This window comes from Budorcas taxicolor, chromosome 23, assembly GCF_023091745.1.
Source record: "Budorcas taxicolor isolate Tak-1 chromosome 23, Takin1.1, whole genome shotgun sequence".
In the NCBI taxonomy this organism is placed as follows: domain Eukaryota; kingdom Metazoa; phylum Chordata; class Mammalia; order Artiodactyla; family Bovidae; genus Budorcas; species Budorcas taxicolor.
The window spans coordinates 14626100-14647078 of record NC_068932.1 but is presented as its reverse complement, the minus strand read 5'-3'; the positions used below and the strand labels follow the sequence as shown (position 1 = coordinate 14647078).

At 44.5% G+C, this 20979-nt stretch overlaps 1 protein-coding gene across 1 annotated transcript in view; it reads left to right on the top strand.

Annotated features, from left to right (window-relative positions):
- MYOF (myoferlin) overlaps window positions 1–19653 on the top strand; it is a 175569-nt gene extending 155916 nt beyond the window's left edge. Inside the window, exons 46-55 of the mRNA XM_052661026.1 lie at window positions 368–516; window positions 2687–2826; window positions 5184–5272; window positions 5363–5458; window positions 9000–9141; window positions 11625–11724; window positions 14504–14694; window positions 16679–16788; window positions 17157–17304; window positions 19109–19653. Of these exons, the coding sequence (XP_052516986.1) occupies window positions 368–516; window positions 2687–2826; window positions 5184–5272; window positions 5363–5458; window positions 9000–9141; window positions 11625–11724; window positions 14504–14694; window positions 16679–16788; window positions 17157–17304; window positions 19109–19147 (1204 nt within the window). The 3' untranslated portion in view covers window positions 19148–19653. The remainder of the gene's footprint in view (window positions 1–367; window positions 517–2686; window positions 2827–5183; window positions 5273–5362; window positions 5459–8999; window positions 9142–11624; window positions 11725–14503; window positions 14695–16678; window positions 16789–17156; window positions 17305–19108) is intronic.
- The last annotated feature ends 1326 nt before the right edge of the window (window positions 19654–20979 follow it).

The window sequence follows — 20979 nt, the reverse complement described above, 5'->3', positions numbered from 1 at the left end:
CTAGCAATGTTTGATGGTGGGAATTCCCTGCCCCTCCCCACAAACTGATCAGTTTTGTGATGTTCCTCTTTCCCTGAGTGCTAAACAGTGTCTCTCTGTATTATCCAGTGAGATATAGCTTGTGATTTCTAATTTATGTTTGCCTATTATGATTATGGTAATCTCAAACTCATTATTTATAGAGGGCGAGAGAAGGGGAGGACCAGTTGGCTGAGGCCAAAATAACTGGATTTTAAGTCTCTAAATCCTAAATAGATTTCTAGGCAAAAGCCAGTGTCTAGAATACATTCCCCCATTACATGAATGTGCCTTTAAGAAGAACGTGTGTGTCCTGCAGTAACTCTGAGTGTGGCATTATTATTCACAGTTCTGGAGTAAACACCTGGCGAGATCAATTGAAACCAACACAGTTGCTTCAAAATGTGGCCAGATTCAAAGGCTTCCCGCCGCCTGTTCTTTCTGAAGATGGAAGTAGCATCAGATATGGAGGAAAGGACTACAGCCTGGATGAATTTGGTAAGCACACTGCCACGGATTGCAGGCTGGTTGCAAGGCAGAGCAACACATTTATGCTGCTGGGTTTGCGTTACAGAGGGGTGTCGGCAGAGTGGTGCCCTAATACCATAGGGAATTCCACACACACGACTGTCTAACAAAAGCCCCATTATACCAGACTTTTGCAGTCATCTCGGGTGTCAAAATGGACACGTTTTCTTGTCTGTCTTATGTTTCACTTGACCTTTTTAGGTCATAGCTATTTGAGCTCTGAACACAAATTTCTAATAATTAACTTACTTCCATGTGATTGTATAATTAGCTCAGAAGTGCTCAGATGGTAGTGCAAGAATTTCTCCTCCAATATTATTCCATCATTCTCCCAACCCTCTCTGAGAAGGCTCAGGGATGCTGGGGGCTAATTTGAAGAATCTGCTGAGTTCACATCTGGCTCATGTCCGAACTTGGGGTCTTGCTCCTTCCTGAGCAGTAATTTATAATGCAGTCTATCCTGACACATAAACAGCTAACTGCATTATGACATAGACTGAAATCAGCTTAATAGAACGTAAGAGTTGTGGCATGATTCAGTGTTTTGTAGGGAAGAGGGCTTCCTGGAGGGGCTGGCATGGGGCTGGCTTTGAGGGCACATGGGACAGCTAGAGAAAGCTGAACAAAGATACATGGGAATGAAAATGCTTCTTGATCCTCAACTGTTTATTCCTGGCATTGTCAGAAACTGTATTTGTCTTTCTATCTGAAAGAAGACTTGAAGACTTTGTCAGTATCAGGGATTATTAGATGTTTAACAAATGATGCTGTTTACATCAGAACTTGCAAAGGGCATTGGAAATAAACTGTCAAGCAAACTGGCCTGATGGAGACAACTACCCCAGCAATCAAACAACACCCCACCAAAAGCTGTATCAGTCAGGGTTGTTCCCATTACTTTGGCCCCATAACAAATCATCCCAAAACTTAGCTGCTGAAAAAAGCCATTTTGTGTTTTTTAAAAGTTTTATTGGCATATTGGATTTACAATGTTGTGTTCATTTCTGCCGTACAGCAAAGTGAATCAGTTATACATGTATATCCACTCTAAAATTTTTTAGAGTCTTTCCCCCTATAGCAACCATTTTGTTTTGCTCACAGTCTTGTGGGTTCGCCATTCAGGAAGGGCTCACCTGGGCACTTCTCACTTGAGTGGCAGTTGATTGCTGTCAGATGTTGGCCGGGGCTGCAGTCACCCGAAGGCTTGATGTCCAGGATGGCCCTTGGCTGGGAGTTCGCCTGGGACTGATGACCAGAGCACCTACCCAGGCCTTTCCCATAGGGCACTATCTGGGTGCCCAGGCTCCTTACATGGCTGGCAGCTTCCCTCAGAGCAAGTGATCCAGGAAGACCAGTGTGGTCTTTCATGCTTAGCCTTAGAAGTTACACAACATCCTTCTTTAGTGATCAAATATGTCTGCAGATTCAAAGGAGAGGGCTTAGACCCCCGCCTCTCGGTGGAAGGAGTGACAGAAAATTTGGGAGTCTATGTTTTTTAAATGCCACAGTGATACTAGCTAGCTACTGTTAACAGTTAAGCTTAAAAATGTTAGTGGTTTAACACAATAGAAGTTTATTTCTCATAAATTCAAAACAGGTACTCCTGCAGGTGGGTGGCCCTCTTCCAAACAGTCCTTCAGGAACCAGCTCTTTCACCTTGCAGCTCTGCCCATCATCACCTCAGGTCTAAGGTCACTGTTTTATTCTGCATCCAGAGAGAAGGTGCCAGAGGTGATCCTACATGAGAGGGTATTACGAGCTGGACCTTGAAGGACACAGCTGTCACTTCCACCTATGTTACAGTCTAGCCTACCTTGTTTGCATGGCCACACCTAACTGCACAGGAGTCCAGCCATGAGCCCCTGACACCAACATAAATGGGGGTTGCTCTTACACAGTTTGGAGCGTTTTTGGCCTCTTTGCTATTTGCAGTCCACAAGTCAGGAATGAACTTGGCTGGGCAGGGCTTCTGGTCAGGGGCTGTTTCTATCAACAACTCTTTCACAGGCTGCAGTTCACACACTGGCACTGCCTGACTATGTCTGCAAAGTCTGGGCTGAAGTGCTGAGAATCCCTCAAGGCTGAACTGTTTCTGGATGTCTGTCCCTGTTTCATTGTCCTTTTTAAAAAAATACTGCAGAAGCAAACAAAATCCTGCACCAGCACCTTGGCCCCCCCGAGGAGCGCCTTGCCCTTCACATCCTCAGGACTCAGGGGTTGGTTCCTGAACACGTGGAAACGAGGACTTTGCACAGCAGCTTCCAGCCTAACATCTCCCAGGTAAAGCACTCTCCACCTTTGAACATGCATCATCCACACCCCAAAGGTGGTGGCAATAGCTGACACAGACTTGCCTCATTTATCTCTTTTGGATACTTTAAAAACTATACAAGAAATAGAAATGAAGCTCAGATTAGCTTCAGTCCCGAGGGGAGTTTAGTGGGTAAAGAATCCACCTGCCAATGCAGGAGACCTAGGAGATGCGGGTTCGATCCCTGGGTCGGGAAGATCCCCTGGAGAAGGAAATGGCAACCGACTCCAGTATTCTTGTCTAGAGAATCCCGTGGAGAGAGGAGCCTGCTGGGCCACAGTCCATGGGATTGCAAAGAGTTGGGCATGATTGAGGTGACTGAGAACACATGTACACACATACACTAGGGGGATTTATGGTAAGAATTTTCAGGTAACTCACTAAATCCAGGCAGGAGAGTGACAGTGACTCAGAACAAACTTGGGCCAGGATCTTGCCCTGTCTTTTGTCTATTTCTGAGTCTCCTTTAGCCTGCACTTTTCCTGTGAGCACCTTCCCATGTGTCAGAATATTGTGGATGGCTTCTGAGTTTTGTATATAATAATGTAGCCGCACCTGCTTCCAAATGTGGAAACGATGAGTTGCCCTAACTTGGTCCCTTCATCCACCACTAGACCACTAAGCTCTAGCCAGGAAGACAGGGTACAATGTGCAGGATGGATCGTCACAGGCACCATGTGGATAGTGACAGGGGAAGGTCAGTTCCCAGAGAAGCAAGGGGAGACGTGGAAAATGACAAAATAGTCTATGTGGAAGCTTATTAGAATGAAGATTCCCAGACCATGCCTGCAGAGATTCAGTAAGTCTAGGGTGGGGCCAGGAATCTGAATTTGTAACAAGTATCTAGAAAGGTTCTGATGCAGATGGTTAGGAAATCACACTTTAAGAACTATTAATATAATGGGTGCAAATATTGTTGATATGGAGAGCAGAACTGTGGTGTCTTGAGAAGTAAGTACAAATGGGCTGGGCTTACTAGATGGTTTTGTCACTCACTTTTATTCTGTTCCTTATTTTCATATCTTCCTTCTCTTATTATTCTTCCTTCCCCTCGAAGAGTCCATTCCTCCTCCTCTTTCCCCTCCCACCTCTCAACTGAATAGTCTTAAGACATAACAAAGCAAGAAGATTTCTCCCTGGGCATCCACCAATACTTCCATCACCTCTACCTACCACATTGGACAGACTGTGGCTGGGTCTTAGGAGACACTGCTAATTAGGAGATGGCTAATTTTTGCAGTGTGCTTGATGTATGCTAGACCCTTGAGCCCTCAAGATTAGTTGGAAGAGAGTAAGGATCACAGTAAAATATATCCCTTTCCAAGAGCCCCAGTTAATTCATTTTGATCCCAGTGCATTAGGAAGCCAACCTAGTGGTTTCCTTGGCAACCTTCTTAAAGACTAGTCTGTTTTTGTGATGAAGGCAGAGTATACAGAACATCCGAAAACAGTCTGGGGACTTAAATTGGTTTGTATGGTTGACACAGCGTGTTAACGGCATTCCTAGGCTGTCTGGAAGAATATTCCAGTCAGATAAGTGGGCCTGGTCTGTAGCCGTCAAAGATATAAAGGGAGGTGAGTGGAGCCCATCAGGATGGCAGCGCAAGCGTCAGTCCAGGCTTTCACCCTCCACGTTCCTGTAAGCTCCTTCCAGGCGGTGGGCCCTGGCAAGCCAGTGCAGGGAGCCCTCAGTTTGGTGAATGGTGATGTTTTTGTCATTGAGCCTCTGCGTTGAAAGTGCCAGGCTGTCTTTCTTTTACAAAATTAAGTACATTTTTGGCCCTGGCAAGCCAGTGCAGGGAGCCCTCAGTTTGGTGAATGGTGATGTTTTTGTCATTGAGCCTCTGCGTTGAAAGTGCCAGGCTGTCTTTCTTTTACAAAATTAAGTACATTTTTACATTATTTTGATTTTCTCTCTCAAGGTAAGTGGAGAAACCCTTGGGTGTCACAGAACTGGCACTGATAGCAAGTGCACAGTCTGATGATGGATGAGATGGTGTGAAAACTGTTCTGAGAGCCACTGTAAGAGGGAGTATGTGTGTTTGGGGTTGTGTTAGTGATGGCAAGCCCCTCATTTTATTAATCAGATTATGATAAAGTAGGCACATGTAGAGACTCCTGGGAGAGAACGGAGGGTGGATGGCCTACGTGACACTGGTATAAGGTTCATCTTGATTGGCTCTTCTACTCCATTTCTCTTGCCTTCCATATGAACTAATAAATTAGGAGACCTGCACTGGTTTCACTGAAGATGTTTAAAAGAAGATTGTAGTCTCTACCACCCATAATGTAACTTCATTTCTCTTTTCATTTTTGAATGGCTTAGGGAAGACTTCAGATGTGGGTGGATGTTTTCCCCAAGAATTTGGGGCCACCAGGGCCTCCTTTCAACATCACACCCCGGAAAGCCAAGAAGTAAGTAAGCTTGAGACCCTGCTATATCTCACCGGGGTCTTGGTTCAGGACCTGAGAGGATAAAACACCTTCAAAATGTGCTTCTTGTAGATATTACCTGCGTGTGATTATCTGGAACACCAAGGATGTTGTCCTGGACGAGAAAAGCATCACAGGAGAGGAAATGAGCGACATCTATGTGAAAGGGTAAGGCTGGCATGCAAGAGCCTCAGACAGACTCAGAGAACAAAGCAGACTGTCCTTCATGAGTGTTCCATTATAGGGTGTCCATTATAGGATCTCGATTGTTGAAGATATTATGTCTTACTGGGCTTCCCAGGTGGTGCTAGTGGTAAACAACCCGCCTGCCATTGCTTAGGAAGAAAGCTCCAGGGAGACAGAGAACAAAGAAAAGCCTGTATGGATGTTATTTATGAGCAACGGCATCTGATACCTATAAGAAAAGAAAGGTTTTGTTTCATTTATTAAGCAAATTTTTTATTTATGAGACTTTTTAGTCATGCAGTTCATTTTTATTCCTTTTTGATACTTCGAGTAACTAGCCTTAGAGACAGAAGTAGAGCTCCCAAGGTTTTTTTTTTTTTTTAACTATATTACCTGAAGTTATTAACATCCATGGAAAAGAAGAAACATTAGAGCTTTTTTTAAAAAATCATTTATTCCACCAACATTTACTGAGTGCCTACATTTAATGTATAAAGTGTCATAGGTGTTCATTATTCTGTTACTTGCATAATTCAATTCCAAATAATCCATGTTGGTGTCAGTTTTGTGTTATACACTGGTGCATACAGAACCCAAGGATTAGGAAGTCAGACTCTGGCGTCAAATTAGCTGGATTGAAATCTGGTGGTTTCCCTACTAGCTAGGCAAATTAGCGAACTCACTATTCGTCACGTGTAAAATGGAGATAATGACAGTATCCACCACTCTGGAATATTCAGAAGATTGCATTTAGGATAGCACCTGGCAGATAGTAAACACTATGTGCGTTAACCAGGATTCGCCAGGAAAAAGGACAAGTAGGACGCGTGCGTGCATGTGTGTGTGCGTGTGTGTGTGTGCGTGTGTGTGTGTAGAAAGCGGGAGAGACAGAGAAACAGAGACGGGGAGAGAGAGAGTCGTTATGGAGGTTAAAAAGTCCCACGACTGGTCACCTGCAAACTGGAGTCCCAGGAAAGCTGGAGATATCATTCAGCCTGAGTTCAAAGCCTCAGAATCAGGGGAGCCCATGGTATATATATCCCAGTCTAAGGTCAGGAGGAGATGACCTGAGATGTCTTGGTTCAATCAGTGAGACAGAAAAAGGAGGTAAATTCCTCCTTCCTCTGTTTTTTGGTTCTGTTTAGGTCCCCAATAGACTGGATGATGCCACCTACATTTGGGAGAGCCATCCAGTCCATTGATTCAAATTCTAGTCTCATCCAGAAACATTCTCATAGACACACACCCAAATAATGTTTAATCTGGGCACCCCACGGCCAGTCACATTGACACATAAAATTAACAGTCACACCATAAACTTACTATTCCACATGAATTGAGTTTGGTTCCTTGATATGTAAAAGATAAGACTTGTTGAAATGTAATACATTCATGAAGTGAGAATAAAGTTTCCCTTATGATCCCAAGTGGCCTTCAATCAAACCTTTGTTAAAGACATAATTATTGTCATTTAGGTTCACTCTACACAGGGAATGTTTCATCAAGTACTTCATTATTCTTTCTCATTTCAGGATATTATTACCATTCCCCAAAGAAAACTAATTCTGGCTAATTATATATATGCAAATTTATTTGACTATCATAAGCATTTTTTTTTTTCCAGTCAGGGAAACTAACTCAAGTAATACTGGACTGAGAGAGAACTCTGGTAATCAAAGAATAAAACAACCTAAAAATACCATGTCAGGACTTCCCTCGTGGTTCAGTGGTTGGGACTCCATGCTTCTAAGCAGGGGGTTATGGGTTCAATCCCTGGTCAGCGAACTGGCATCCCACATGCTGCGTGGTGTGGCCAAAACATTAAAAAACTTAAAGTGCCATGTCACATTTGGAATGAAAAGTCTAAATACTGTATGTGAAAGGAGGAATAATGCACAAATAACATGCCTAGCACTATACTCACATGGGTATTACATACAAGTACATACACCGAGAGTGGCTGTTTACCTTGTTTTCAAATGAAAATGTGAAAAGATTCATAAGAAAGGAGAGGGAAGAGCTACAGGGGTGAGCCATCTGGGGAAGGATGATGGTGCCAATTAGGGTTGGCTTATAAGCTGAAGCTACCATGGTCATAGCCAAAAAGTGTGATCTCTCTCTTCATTGAGCTAGTTCAAAAGCTTAAACATCAATTGTCAAAAGGAATATTTCAACTCAGTTATTTGGTTAGTCAGTTGATGAGAAAAAGTAAAATTACCAGTCGACTGCTATTAATATCACTACTAATAATAGGACCCAGTATTAGCACATGACTTTCTAGTCTCCATGGTCCTTTGAGGCAGAATAATAGTCCTGCACTTAGGAGTCAGATAGACGTGGGAGTTATACTTAATTCTGTCCCTTACTGGATATATGAGATCCTCTCTGAACCTCAGTTTCCTCATCTGTGAGATGGAGCTAGTTATCAGTTGAAAAGAATAAAAGAATACCAGGTATACCATGCTGTATACCTGGTTCATAGTAGCTGATCCTTACATGTGTTAAGGGTCTCCCTCTTCCCGCTCTGGCCTTTCTCATTTTGTCCTCAGGCTGACCATGTGAAGGAAGCACGTATCATTAACCTCGTTTTACAGATGGGAAACGAAGCTCAGAGAGTCAATAGCAGAGCAGATTCACAGCCAGGCCTGCCTCCTACTGACAGTCTCTGTCTAGGGGTCCAGGCAGCAGCATTTCTGAAAGCTGCTCCAGTCGATGCTAATGTGCAGTCGGTACTGAGGTCCATGCATCCACCACTTTCGCCGTCTCAAATCTCGTGTGCCTCTGGTTCCAAACCAGAAGTCTTCCCCATAGTTGGCGGATGTGGTAACACTTTCTCCCAGACATGCTCATTCATCCCTCTAACCCATCTGCCAGGCACAGGCCAAAGAGAACTTTCCAAATGTCAAAAGAAAAGATGTTCACTTGTTGGTAGAAATGAATTTTCATAGATAGGAGTATGGATGCAGCGGCTTACATCTCTCTTGCTCGTCTCAATTAATGTGATCATAGTACATTTAAGAAGAATTTAAAAAGGAAGCTGGAAGATTACTTGAGTCATGCCTGTTTTGTTTGCTTAAGTAAAATATGGAAAAGGAAATGCTGAAATTTTGAACTAACCCACATTCACTGAGCCTATCAGCGGTGATGACAGACAGCAATGAGTTATAGTTAGGGAGACTAAAGTCATAACCGGCAAGCTTCACCATTCCCAAAATAGCAGCTAAGTTGTTGATATTTTCCAGAAAATTTCACCTTATCCCTGTTAACTGAAGTCTAAAGGGTTTCCTGCTCTGGTTTTAGAGGAATTCTATTTTATTTGGCTACAACCTGTGTTGGATGCACCAGAGTGCCTCCCCTTCATAAATCACCACTCCCGGCCTCCCCAGCTCCATAGATAACTGGAACCTGCCCAAGAAAAGTGCATTAATTCTCCTGCCCTTCACTCTCCTAATCACTGCACGATTTTGCGGCTAGATTACTTGTCAATCACATGAAGCTAAGTCTGTTTGCTTCTGTTTTTCAGCTGGATTCCTGGCAATGAAGAAAACAAACAGAAAACAGATGTCCATTACAGGTCCTTGGATGGTGAAGGGAACTTTAACTGGAGATTTGTCTTCCCTTTTGACTACCTCCCAGCTGAACAGCTCTGTCTCGTTGCTAAAAAAGTGAGTTCTGCAATGTGCCAGTGGGGCGGGGACGTCATGGGTCTTTCTTAATGTGGACACTGAGAAAAGGTCGGAGCTGCTCAGCACCTTGGAGGTCATGGGTCCAGCTCCCTCTTGGTAAGGTGGGGGGGATTCAGAGACCCCACTGGTGCAGATACTTGCCCAGGGTCACACAACTCTAGTAGGTATTTGTGTAGCTAGGGGTAAAAGGAACACAGCTTTTCTTCCCTGACATGTTGGCAGCTGGGGGAAGGATCTGGCAAAAGACCCCCTGTGTCCATACATGCCCCAACCTGAGTATGTGTTTACGCCACGGGAGACCGATTTCTTCCCCTGATAAAGAGAACTGTCGGACTAGCTAGCCAGAAGCAAAATATTAATGTAGGTGCAATTTCCCACTTACCTTCCTTATTAAACTTAAGCATCTGCCTTCCTTCCTTCGGGAGCACTTCCATGAGGGTTCAGGGCCCTCCTGGTCTTAATTTATAAGACTCTGGGTTACAGAACTCAACTCAAACTGGCTTATACCAAAAATGTGATTTATTGGTTCACATTACTAAAAAGGCCTGGGTTGACTGGCTTAAGGATCGCCTGGAGCCCAAGTTGAACTGATGTCTTTAGAAACTGCGGTCACCTCCTCCACCCCTCTGCTCTGCCTTCACCCATGGGCCTCACTCCCTGGTTGGAGGTAGGGTGGCTACCGGCAGGTCTCAGTAGAGACAGATCAAGTCCCCAAAGGTGCCAACCAGGGTTCTGAGATTGGACCCCAGAGTTGGCCTGTCTGAGGCCAAGTGCCCGTTTCTGAGCCAGCCGGTGGTGCCCAGGGATGCAGTGCCCTGATTGGTGCAGCTCTAGAGTTAAGGATAAAGTCAGTCCTCCCCACACTGCATGGACCGGAGGAACAGAATCTCTAGGAAAAATCTGTGGGGCAGGTAATAATAACAGCTGTCTTCTATGGGCCCTTGTCCCATTTCCCCTCCCGACCATATTCCATAAACTTTTCCTAGCTCTGCCTCAGTCACCTCTTCCCCTACACCTGGATCAGGATTCAGCCCCCTCCTGTCCCAGCAGGCCAGGCCCTACCTGCTGCTGACGCTCTGCTGCTGCCAAGTCGCTTCAGTCGTGTCCGACTCTGTGCGACCCCATAGACGGCAGCCCACCAGGCTCCCCCGTCCCTGGGATTCTCCAGGCAAGAACACTGGAGTGGGTTGCCATTTCCTTCTCCAATGCATGAAAGGGAAAAGTGAAAGTGAAGTCACTCAGTCGTGTCTGACCCTCAGTGACCCCATAGACTGCAGCCTCCCAGGGTCCTCTGTCCATGGGATTTTCCAGGCAAGAGTACTGGAGTGGGGTGCCATTGCCTAATGAGCACTTTTTCCATTTAGGTGAGATGAATGCCTTCCAAGGGCACTTTTTAAAGATGCAGAGGCTCATCCTGGTGCTTATGCATACTTTCAAATGTTGAGACAGACCGGGGGGAAGGTGAGGGGTTTGGGGTCAGGTAGGCCTTTAGGTAGTTTCCTTTCCTATTTACTCACATCTAAGCTGGACCTCTCAGCATCCTGAGTAATCCCACACAGGACAGTCAGGTGAGGCCAGACAATGGTAGAGCGGGCTTCTCGGCCCCTCAGAGCCAGGCCCTCTAAGTCCTGCAAAGGGAAACATCTCAGACTGTCATCTGAAAAATCAACAACCCAATAATCTTCCTTCAAATTCATGAAATATTGGGGGAATTCCCTTTCTTCTGGGGCCAGAGGAATTTAAGTGTAATCAGGCCATGGAGGTGAAATGATCCTTGGCTGATATTGTCTGAGCAGAGGCAGGGACCAGAGGTGAGAACCTGGAGGAACCTCACCCCATCCTCTCTGCACCTAACTCGAGTCTGAAGGATCAGAGGGTCTTAGTTTTACAGTATGTAAAACTAGCAGTATTTTTCAAAAACCAAAACTGCCAGGAATTTTAAATCTGCACTGATAAGAGTGAAATGTGGGCTGCCATCTCTCACCCCCATGTGGAGTGAGTGTGCTCAGACATCCTTGGGACGGTGGGGAGATTGCTGGGCAGAAGTAACACCCCAGCAGGGGATATTTTGGTCTGGCGTAGAACAGCTTGGCTTTGGGAGGATAATCTAACCAGGCCATGGTGTTTAGGAGACAGAATTACCCTCCCCACCGCCCCCAAACCCCAGGAGTGGCAGCAGGAAGTCACACTGATACAAACGCGGAGGGAAACCTTCTGTTTGGCAACTGCCTCGGACAACCTTTTTGTCGCCCAGCTGGTGGTCTTGAGATTTCCTGGGGCGCCTGCCTGCCTTACATACACATGGGGCGGGGGCAGCAGGCTAGAAGATGGGGTTTTGGGTGGGGATGCAAAGGAGACAAGAGGGGCCTCTTGATGTTGCATTTTCAAGAGGCCCCAGGGGGGGTCTTAACAGTCCAGTAATCTGTATCATTTTGGCTTGTCTGTTCCTCTTGGCATTTTAGGAGCATTTCTGGAGTATTGACCAAACTGAATTTCGGGTCCCACCCAGACTGGTCATTCAGATATGGGACAATGACAAGTTTTCTCTGGATGACTACTTGGGTAAGGCTGACATGCGGATACTTTTCTCTAAGATATTGTACTTGAAATTAGTTAAATCAACTAGAACTTGGAATCAGTTATTTAAATCTCCAGTCCTGTGGGGCTGGGGTCACATTCACTGTCTGGATGGCCTCTGGGCACTGTGGCCTGCTGGGCGCTATCCCAGGTCCTCTGAGAAGTGGCCGCAGTGAATGGCACCCCTTGTGTGGGCCCCGTCCACCCTCAGGGTCCTGGTGTAGGCTCTTGCACCAGCTTCTGACATGTTATGAAGACACAGATTTTGTTTTCAGGTATGCCTCAGCCTTGCCTCCACTTCCAAACCTCTTTTCTTTTCTCCCTCCCTCTTCTCCCTCCCATCAACACCTCAGAATCGGCTTCCTCCACCTCTCAGAAGTCACTGCGGTCCTCTAAGACCCCAGCCGTCGTTCCTCCCCACCCTTCTCTGTGGTGAAAGGCCCTTGTTAAGCCCCACTGCGGGCCCCTCCGTTTGCTGGCCCTCTCCCCAGTCCCTGCAAAGCACAATGTGCAGATTTTCTCTCTCCCAGGCCTTGGGTGTCTGACTGGCCCGCTCTGTTTCTTCCTCTCACTCTTTAAACACAGGCCTTTGTTCTCCCTAGCGTTTTGTGGATCCTCCCCAGGCTCTCTCAGTGACTTACCAACCCTCTCCTCTGTTGAAGGCAAAGCTTCCATTCTCGCTCTATGCAAGGTATGACTCGTAGACCTGGAGGTGCAGCCTGGCCGCCCACGGTGCCTGCCATACAGTAACAAGAAATACTGGGATGACTCATACTGACTGCTCTATGCAGTGTATCAAATCAACATACTATATACCTTTGACTAACACAGTGCCCTTTGTCAATTATGTCTCAGTTTGAAAAAAAGAAACACTTATGGTGATTATTCCCCACACCCCACCGGAACCTTTTACCTGTACGTTCAGCTGGCACCTCAAATTTATCGTGACTAAGATCAAACTCAGCCTTTCTGCCATGACCTCATACCTGCTTGCAGCCTCTCCCAGCAGCTCAGGCCAAAACACCCAGAGTCCTCTGACACCCTCCTCTCCTTTCCTCCCGCTTTCCTAAACAATGTAACCTGCGGTATCATGCACATTTATTTTCTTATTTCTATGATCTCTGCCACTTGCCAGTTCAGACATAACTTTCTTGAAGCCAGCATTACAGAAGCCCCGAGCTTATCTCCGTGCCTCTAGAGCATCTCTCCTGGCAGAGGAGAAGCCCACAGTGGTCAGTGGCTACATCTTGTTCATCCCTCTGCCCTTCACAACACAGAGTGCAGAGGCTTTGGCTTAGTTGGTTCTTAGTAAGAATTGAACAGACAAGTGAGTATTAAAGTGTTGAACTGAAGAAAAACGTACAATCTAAAAGTTGTGAGTCCAGGCATCTTACTGAGGACTGCAACCTAGGATACCACCTCTCAGAGAGCTCTGAGGAGCCAGGATAGAAGAGGTTTTTGCTGGGTGGGGGAGAGAAAAAGACAGGTAGTCAAACATCAAAAGATTATGCCTAATCACAAAGAACAGATATTTCAAGTTAATAATGATTTTAGTGCTTTGCTGTGTTTGGAGAGATACAAGATCCTGGACCTGTTGAAATTATGCCTTAGATATGCATCTTAGCTAGCCAGAGCCAAACGCAAAGGTCAGAATGCTTCCCCCTCCATCTTGAATCCCCCTTGGGTCACAGACTCAGGTGGGGGCTGCAGTGACTAAGGTCCTGATCCTTGTGGAACTGGGATAGTGGGTAACACTTTGTTTACTGGAATGCCAGGCAATGTTCCCTCTTCACAGGAGTATGCTAATTCAGCATGAAGAACAGTAGAAAGTTTTCCCTTGGAACTGAAACAAAACAGTCTGACAACAAATGAGGATGACTGTATCTCTGATAACTAGTGGGTAAATGGTTGCAGTTATTACCAAAAGGAGAGAGGCAAAATGAAAACAGGCATAAACTCCAGAAAGGCTTGTAGGCTATGGATGCATTAAGATGAAGGACAGTTTCTGAGTCCAAAAGTTTATAGAGAATCTGCCACCCCCTCCCTGGTGCTCTTTGCTATCCCTGTTGAAGACCACCTTTTGTCCCAGTAAGTAATTCATAGACTTGACCCAACATACCCAGACGATCATCTGAAGGAGAGGGGTCCTGGGAGTTCCCAAGCCCCAAAGACAATCAAAGATGGTCATTAACTACAAGAAAGTTTATGCCTCAGATCATGGAAGAAAACCTGTGCTTCTCTGGGCACTCTGAGCTGGGCTTCCTAGTTCCTGGGAAGAATTTTTTGATGAGAATTCAATGTTCCTTCTCAAATTCTTGTTTCTGAGGTTTCACTAGGAGAGACTTGAACTTGACTGTTCAATGGCGCTTCCCATGTTCCAAGTACCAGCTGTCTTTACCCAAAGCCAAATGACTGTGTTCAGGGAAGTTTAGAACCAACATGAGCAAATTCCAAGTTCAGTGGAAATTGTGCTCTTAGGTGTTTAATTATTTTGAGCTTGCAGAAGAACTCCATTTATGCTCCTGTCTCTGAGAAATAAAGCGGGTAGTCCTCTGTGAGATGCAGAGCAGTGGGCAGATACTTTTGCCACTTTCCATCCTATCTGGAAAGAATTTTAACTGTCTACAAGGCTCCATTTCTCTAACTCACCTGTCACCTGTTCAGAGTCAGTCTAGACCTCTCTTCTGACAAGTACATTCTGTTTACTTGTGAACATCGCCTGATCCACTTGAAATTTATTTGGGTTTAATGTTTCCTTGGCTAGGTTTCCTGGAACTTGATTTGCATCATACCATCATTCCAGCAAAATCACCAGAGAAATGCAATTTGAACATGATTCCAGACCTCAAAGCCGTGAACCCCCTGAAAGTGAAAACTGCCTCTCTCTTTGAGCAGAAGTCCATGAAAGGATGGTGGCCTTGCTACACAGAAAAAGACGGCTCCCGTGTGATGGCTGTATGTATGAGTATTTCCTGGTTGGGGCTTGTTTACTCCTTTTCTTCTTTAGGTTTTGCCCTTTATGAGTAGATTTGCTCCAGATAAGGAAGGTTGAATTGGTGGTACTTTTAAGTTTTGGGAACGGGTTGTACCTGGGATTATAGGAGAAGGTGGCAGATGCTGTGAACATATGTTTGGGGTTGAGTGGAAGACAGAAGGATTGGAATTGTCAAAAAACTGGGAGTGCATGTGATTATACTATATTTTTGTGGGACTCTCTTTCACCAGAAGTGCTAATTTACTCTGAGCTTCCAGTACAATTCAGTACAGAAAAAGAAACTTCAAATTTAAGCTGTTCTCATCTTGAAAAAATTAAAATTTAAAGATGGAAGAAGCAAGGAGTGTGAGCATCCATTGAACTTTAAGGCCATAAGTTATGAGCACATTTGGAAAACTCAAGATAATTTCAACGTAGAAGCAGTAGTGCCAATTGCCATGCCCTGTCACAAAAAGGCTATTTAATTCATTGTATATTACTAATAATAAGCATTTTATACTACTTATTATAAACTAGACAACATACTGAATGTCTTACATTCATGATCTTGTGTTTTAAAACAACTTTAAAATTTATTCGGTTGGCCAAAAAGTTCATTCGGGTTTTTCTGTACAGCAAAATCCGAATGAACTTTTTGGCCAACCCAATACATAAAGTAAACTGCACTCACTTAAAACAGAAGACAACAAAAGTGCATAATTTGAGTTTTGACGGATGTATATGCTCATGAAACCACCACCATAATCAAGCTCCAGAACATTCCATTATCCCCAGAGGTTTCCTTGTGCCCTTTGCAGTCTATCAATCACTTCCTCTATCCCTGGCGTAGCTAGCTTCCTGCCACTCTAGAGCAGTTTGTACATAATCTCATTTAGCTCTGCTGATAACCCCATGAAGCAGACATTACCTCCATTTTATAGACTTGAAAGAACGGGCTTAAAAATAAGAATTACCTTGCCATAGACACACTTTCCTGATAGCTCAGCTGGCAAAAAATCTGCCTGCAACGCAGGAGCCCCAGTTCGATTCTTGAGTCGGGAAGGTCCCCTGGAGAAGGGAAAGGCTACCCACATCAGTATTTTGGCCTAAAGAATTCCATGGACAGTATAGTCCATGGGGTCGCAAAGAGTCAGACATGACTGAACAACTTTCACTGCCATCTTTGACTTGTCGACTGAGGAGGCATCTGTGCTTCATCACCTAATGGGCATCAGCGTCAGAAGTTCTCAGATTGCTGGTGACTTTGTGGGTTCCAGGTTCTAGAAAACCTGTTACCACCCCAGTTAAGCCTGGCTATCAGAGTGGGCAAGTTTCTAGAGCTCTTGCAGCCTCAGTGTCCTCATGTGCACAGGAAGACCACAGCAGTACCTGACTTCTAGGACTGTCCTGAGCATCACACGAGAGTGTCCCTGTAAAAGGCTTAAGCAGTGCCCCGTGCACCCCTCAGGCACCTGTGAACAGGGAGGCAGCATCCATTCACTCATGCCTTTGTTCTGCAAGTATACAGTGGGTGCTCACTAAGTGCCAGCACTGCTCCATACAGTAGGGGTCCCATGAAGCACAGAGGCTCTCCTGGAGCCCATAACAAATGCTCAATGTTAGCTATTGTCATTAGCAGTATTCAGATTAATCTGGGTCCAAGCACAGTTACAAAGGGAGATAATGTGAGCAGGCAAGGAGATGGATGTGAGAAAGTTAGAACGATGGGGATCTGGGAAAGCAGGGAGGAGGGAAAGCAATTTGTCCTCTCAGTTTCCCACAAGGAGTCAGTTCAGAAACACATGGAAGAGGAAATGTGATGAGATCTCTTGAGGAAGATTTAAGGCGACCTCAGGATTGTTTTACAAGAATAAAAATCACTGCTTGGGGAATACGCCTTGGGTTGAAGTGAAAATATTTGTGAAACGTGATGTCATGTGTTTAACCTGTTCTGCTTTACTGAAGGGGAAAGTGGAGATGACGTTGGAAGTCCTCAATGAGAAGGAGGCCGACGAGAGGCCAGCGGGGAAGGGACGGGATGAACCCAACATGAACCCCAAACTGGACCCACCAAAGTGAGAGGCCCTCTTTGTTCTGATCCCCAAACACCTGCAGTCTGAAAGCCCCCCTCCACTTGACTTAATGCAATGGATTAGCCATTGTCTTAATTTTGTACTGAACAGGCAGGATGGGGGATGGAGAGATTGGTGATCTGGCTTCATTTTAACCATTCTCCTTTCTGTGAAAGCAAAGTCCAGTGTGTCTTCAGCATCTTAAGAAGTCATGAAAGGTTAAAGACTCTCTCAGCCAACTAAGGGGAATAATGTCTTTCCTTGGCTTTGTAAAACATTATTAATTATTCTTTAAACTGTGTTATGCTCTGAGATGTAAAATATCTGTCCCTGCTGAGTTGGGTAGGTAAAACCATTTCTTTGCAATGCAGCCGACCAGAAACCTCCTTCCTGTGGTTCACCAACCCATGCAAGACCATGAGGTTCATCGTGTGGCGCCGATTTAAGTGGGTCATCATTGCCCTGCTGATCCTGCTGATCCTGTTGCTCTTTGTGGCTGTGCTTCTCTATTCCTTACCGGTATGAGTCCTTGGCCTCTTGTCTTGGCTTTCTGGGTGTGAATTATGGTTGGTCATCTCAGTTGGTACTTGCCATTTTTGCTGTTCAGTAAAATGACCTACCTTGGGGCTTCCCTGGTGGCTCAGTGGTAAAGAATCCGCCTGTCGATGCAGGAGACTCAGGTTTGATTCCTGGGTTGGGAAGATCTCCTAGAGAAGGAAATGGCAACCCACTCCAGTATTCTTGCCCAGGAAGTCCCATGAACAGTGGAGCCTGGAGGGCTGTAGTCTGTGAATCACATTCTCCAGGTTTTATGAATTACAGGTAGAACTTCAGGGTCTATTAAAAACAAAACAAAACAAAACTTTGGTCTCAGGAATTCTAGAAGAAATCCCTCAAGCCTTTATCAATGTGGGTCTGAACCAGAGCTAGCATTTCTGATGGATCTTTCTGCCTTCAGACTTTTTGTTCCAAACCATCCTACGTCCTAACTCTTGACCTTTCATGCATCCTGGGCTCATTAGAAGCCTGCACCACCCTTGAACTCTGGGGGCTTCCCAGGTGGCACCAGTGGCAAAGAACCCTCCTGCCAATGTAGGAGACATAAGAGACACAGGTTCAGCCCCTGAGTTGGGAAAATCCCCTGGAGGAGGGCATGGCAACCCAATGCAGTATTCTTGCCTGGAGAATCCCATGGACAGAGGAGCCTGAGAAGCTATGGGCTATAGTGTTGCAAAGAATTGGACACGACTGGAGCGACTTACCACACACCCCTGAACTCCATCCAAACTGAGTTGGCCTCCCCAAACAAGTATTGCCCTAACCTGCCAGGATGCCTTTGCCAAGACTGTTCCTTAACCTGTGTTCTGGCTGTTAAAAGCTCCCTCATTCTTTAAGGCCCACATCACATAACATCCCCCTTCATCTCCACAGTCACAAAGGGAGTTCAAATGGGAGGTTTGTCAGTGTGCCTGGAAGTAGTGTCTTCATTCCTCTGAGAATCCAGGAATTTGTTGAGCATCTGCTGTAGGGTAAAAATCAGAATACAGAGATGCCCAAGGCAGGATTTCTGCCCACAAGCAGATCACATGTCTGCTTGTCTGCAAGATATGAACAAGTAAATTACTACGAAAGGCAGCCTGGTCCAGAGGTATGAAAAAATGACCATCAGACCCCACTGCTGAGGATGGTTGCCCCAAGGAGGGGGCGTTTAAGTTTAGTGTGCCCAGTGGAGAAGGGAGAGTCCAAGCATTCAGAAACCAGTCCTTCAGTTCATATTAATAATACAGATTATTTTGTGTTTAGTAGCATAGTCACACAACCCCAAGAGCAGGGAGTTGGTGTCTTCCTTCCCCCAGCAGATACTTTCAGCTGTAAGTACATGCATACTACCAGTTTGGCCAAAAAGTTCATTTGGATTTTTCCGTAAGATCTTATGGCAAAACCTGAATGAACTTCTTGGCCAACCCAGTATTTTCTTATTGTAGGTAGCTCAATCTGTCTTGACCATTTAGAAAACCCCTTATAGTTATTTCTTCTTCTTGAGTTAGACTCTGTTGATTTAAACCAGTGGTTCTCAACTGGGAGCAGTCTTGCCCCCCAGGACATTTGGATGCCTGGAGACATCTGGTGGTCACAACTGGGGGTGATACTGGAATCTAGTGGGTAGAGGCCAAGGATGCTGCTAAACATCCTGCAATGCACAGTCTCCGACAAGCATCATCTGGTCCTAAGTGTCAGTGGTACCATGATGAAGAATCCCTAAGTTATTTAATCCCTAAGTTTTATATATATGTATAAAACCCTGTTTCTGTTTCCTTTTCAGAACTATTTGTCAATGAAGATTGTGAGACCAAATGCATAACAGAAGCAAAGTCTTCAAGAGTCATCCAGCAATGAGAGAATCCTGTCTCTATTAACAGAATAAAACCAAGAATGAGTCTGTGTCTGAGACTACATTGCAGAGGCTATTACACTACTTCGCCAAGCCCCATCACTTCCCAGAGCGTCTAGGTTCCAAGTCAGGCTAACAGGCAACATTTTTTTCTTACCTTTTGAAGTATTAAAGGTTTTCACCATGTTTTTTCATAGTAATTTTCAAGGTGGCTGGTTCCATTTAAAAGTCTTTTTTTATGAGTCCTACTTCTATAATTCAATTTGTAAAGTGCTGAAATAGAACATGAGAACTTCTGGATTGTGATTTCATATACTTCTTACCTGTAGTCCACGAAAAGGGCTGTGCATTACAAAATAGTAGAATAGTTAGAGGAATTGTTATTTATGCCTGCAACCATTGCTATGTTTTGTATGGATAAATGTCATAAGAGTATATTCAACCTCTGTGATGAACCCAAATAAAAACATTTCACCTTCAGCATATACCTGTTTGTTGCAGCTGTGGGCCAAGCTAAGAAAGAGGCAACTTCTAGTCTGGGTGTCAGTGGATAGAATGGTATGCCCTGGCAGTTGGCTATAATTCCTTTATAAGCATATCGCCAAATCTTGCCAATATAATAAATTAACATTTATTTATTCTATGCACACTATTGTTCTAAATGCTTTATGCATATTAACTAACTTAGTCCTCAAGGTAATCCTGTAAAAGGTAGGTAACATTATTAACCCCATCTTGCAGCTGAAGAAATTGAGATATATGCATGAAAATCAATGATGTTAGAACTCACTATACACAAAAATAAACTCAAAATGGCTTAAAAACTTAAGACATGACACCATAAAAATTCTAGAATAGAAAACAGGAAAAACATTCTCTGACATAAATAGTACCAATGTTCACTAGAAATAAAAACAAAAATAAACAGGACCTAATCAAACTTAAAAGCTTTTGCACAGCAAAGGAAACCATAAACAAACCAAAAAGACAGTCTACAGAATGGGAGAAAATATTTACAAATGATTTGATCAACAAGTGCATAATTTCCAAAATATATGAACAACTCACACAACAACAACAAAGAAAAACAGTCAACCCAATCCAAAAATGGGCAGACGACCTAAAAAGACATTTCTCCAGAGAAGACATCTAGATTGCCAATAGGCCCATGAGAAGATGTTCAACATCACTAATTATTACAGAAATGCAAGTCAAAACTACAATGAGGTACCACCTCACACCAGTCAGAGTGGACATCATTAAGAAGTCTACAAATAACAGATGCTGGAGAAGGTGTGGAGAAAAGGGAACCCTCATGCACTGTTTGTGGGGAAGTAAATTGATGCAGCCACTATGGAAAATTGTATGGAGGTTCCTCAGAAAACTAAAAATAGAATAGCCATATGACCCAGCAGTCCCACTCTTGGGCATATATTCAAAGAATACACACACCCCTATGTTCATAGTGGCACTATTCACAATAGTCAAGACATGGAAACAACCTAAATGTCCACTGACAGATGAATAAAGAACATATGTCACATATATACAACACTACTCAGCCATAAAAAGAATGAAATAATGCCATTTGCAGCCACATGGATGTATCTAAAGATGATCATACCAAGTCAGAAAGGGAAAGACAAATACCACATGATATCCCTTACATGCGGAATCTAAAGTCTGACATAAATGAACCGAAAACAGAAATAGACTCATGGACACAGAAGAGACTGGTGGTTGTTATGGCGAAGAAGGTGGGTGGAGGAATGGAGTCAGAGGTTGGGGATAGCAGATGTCAG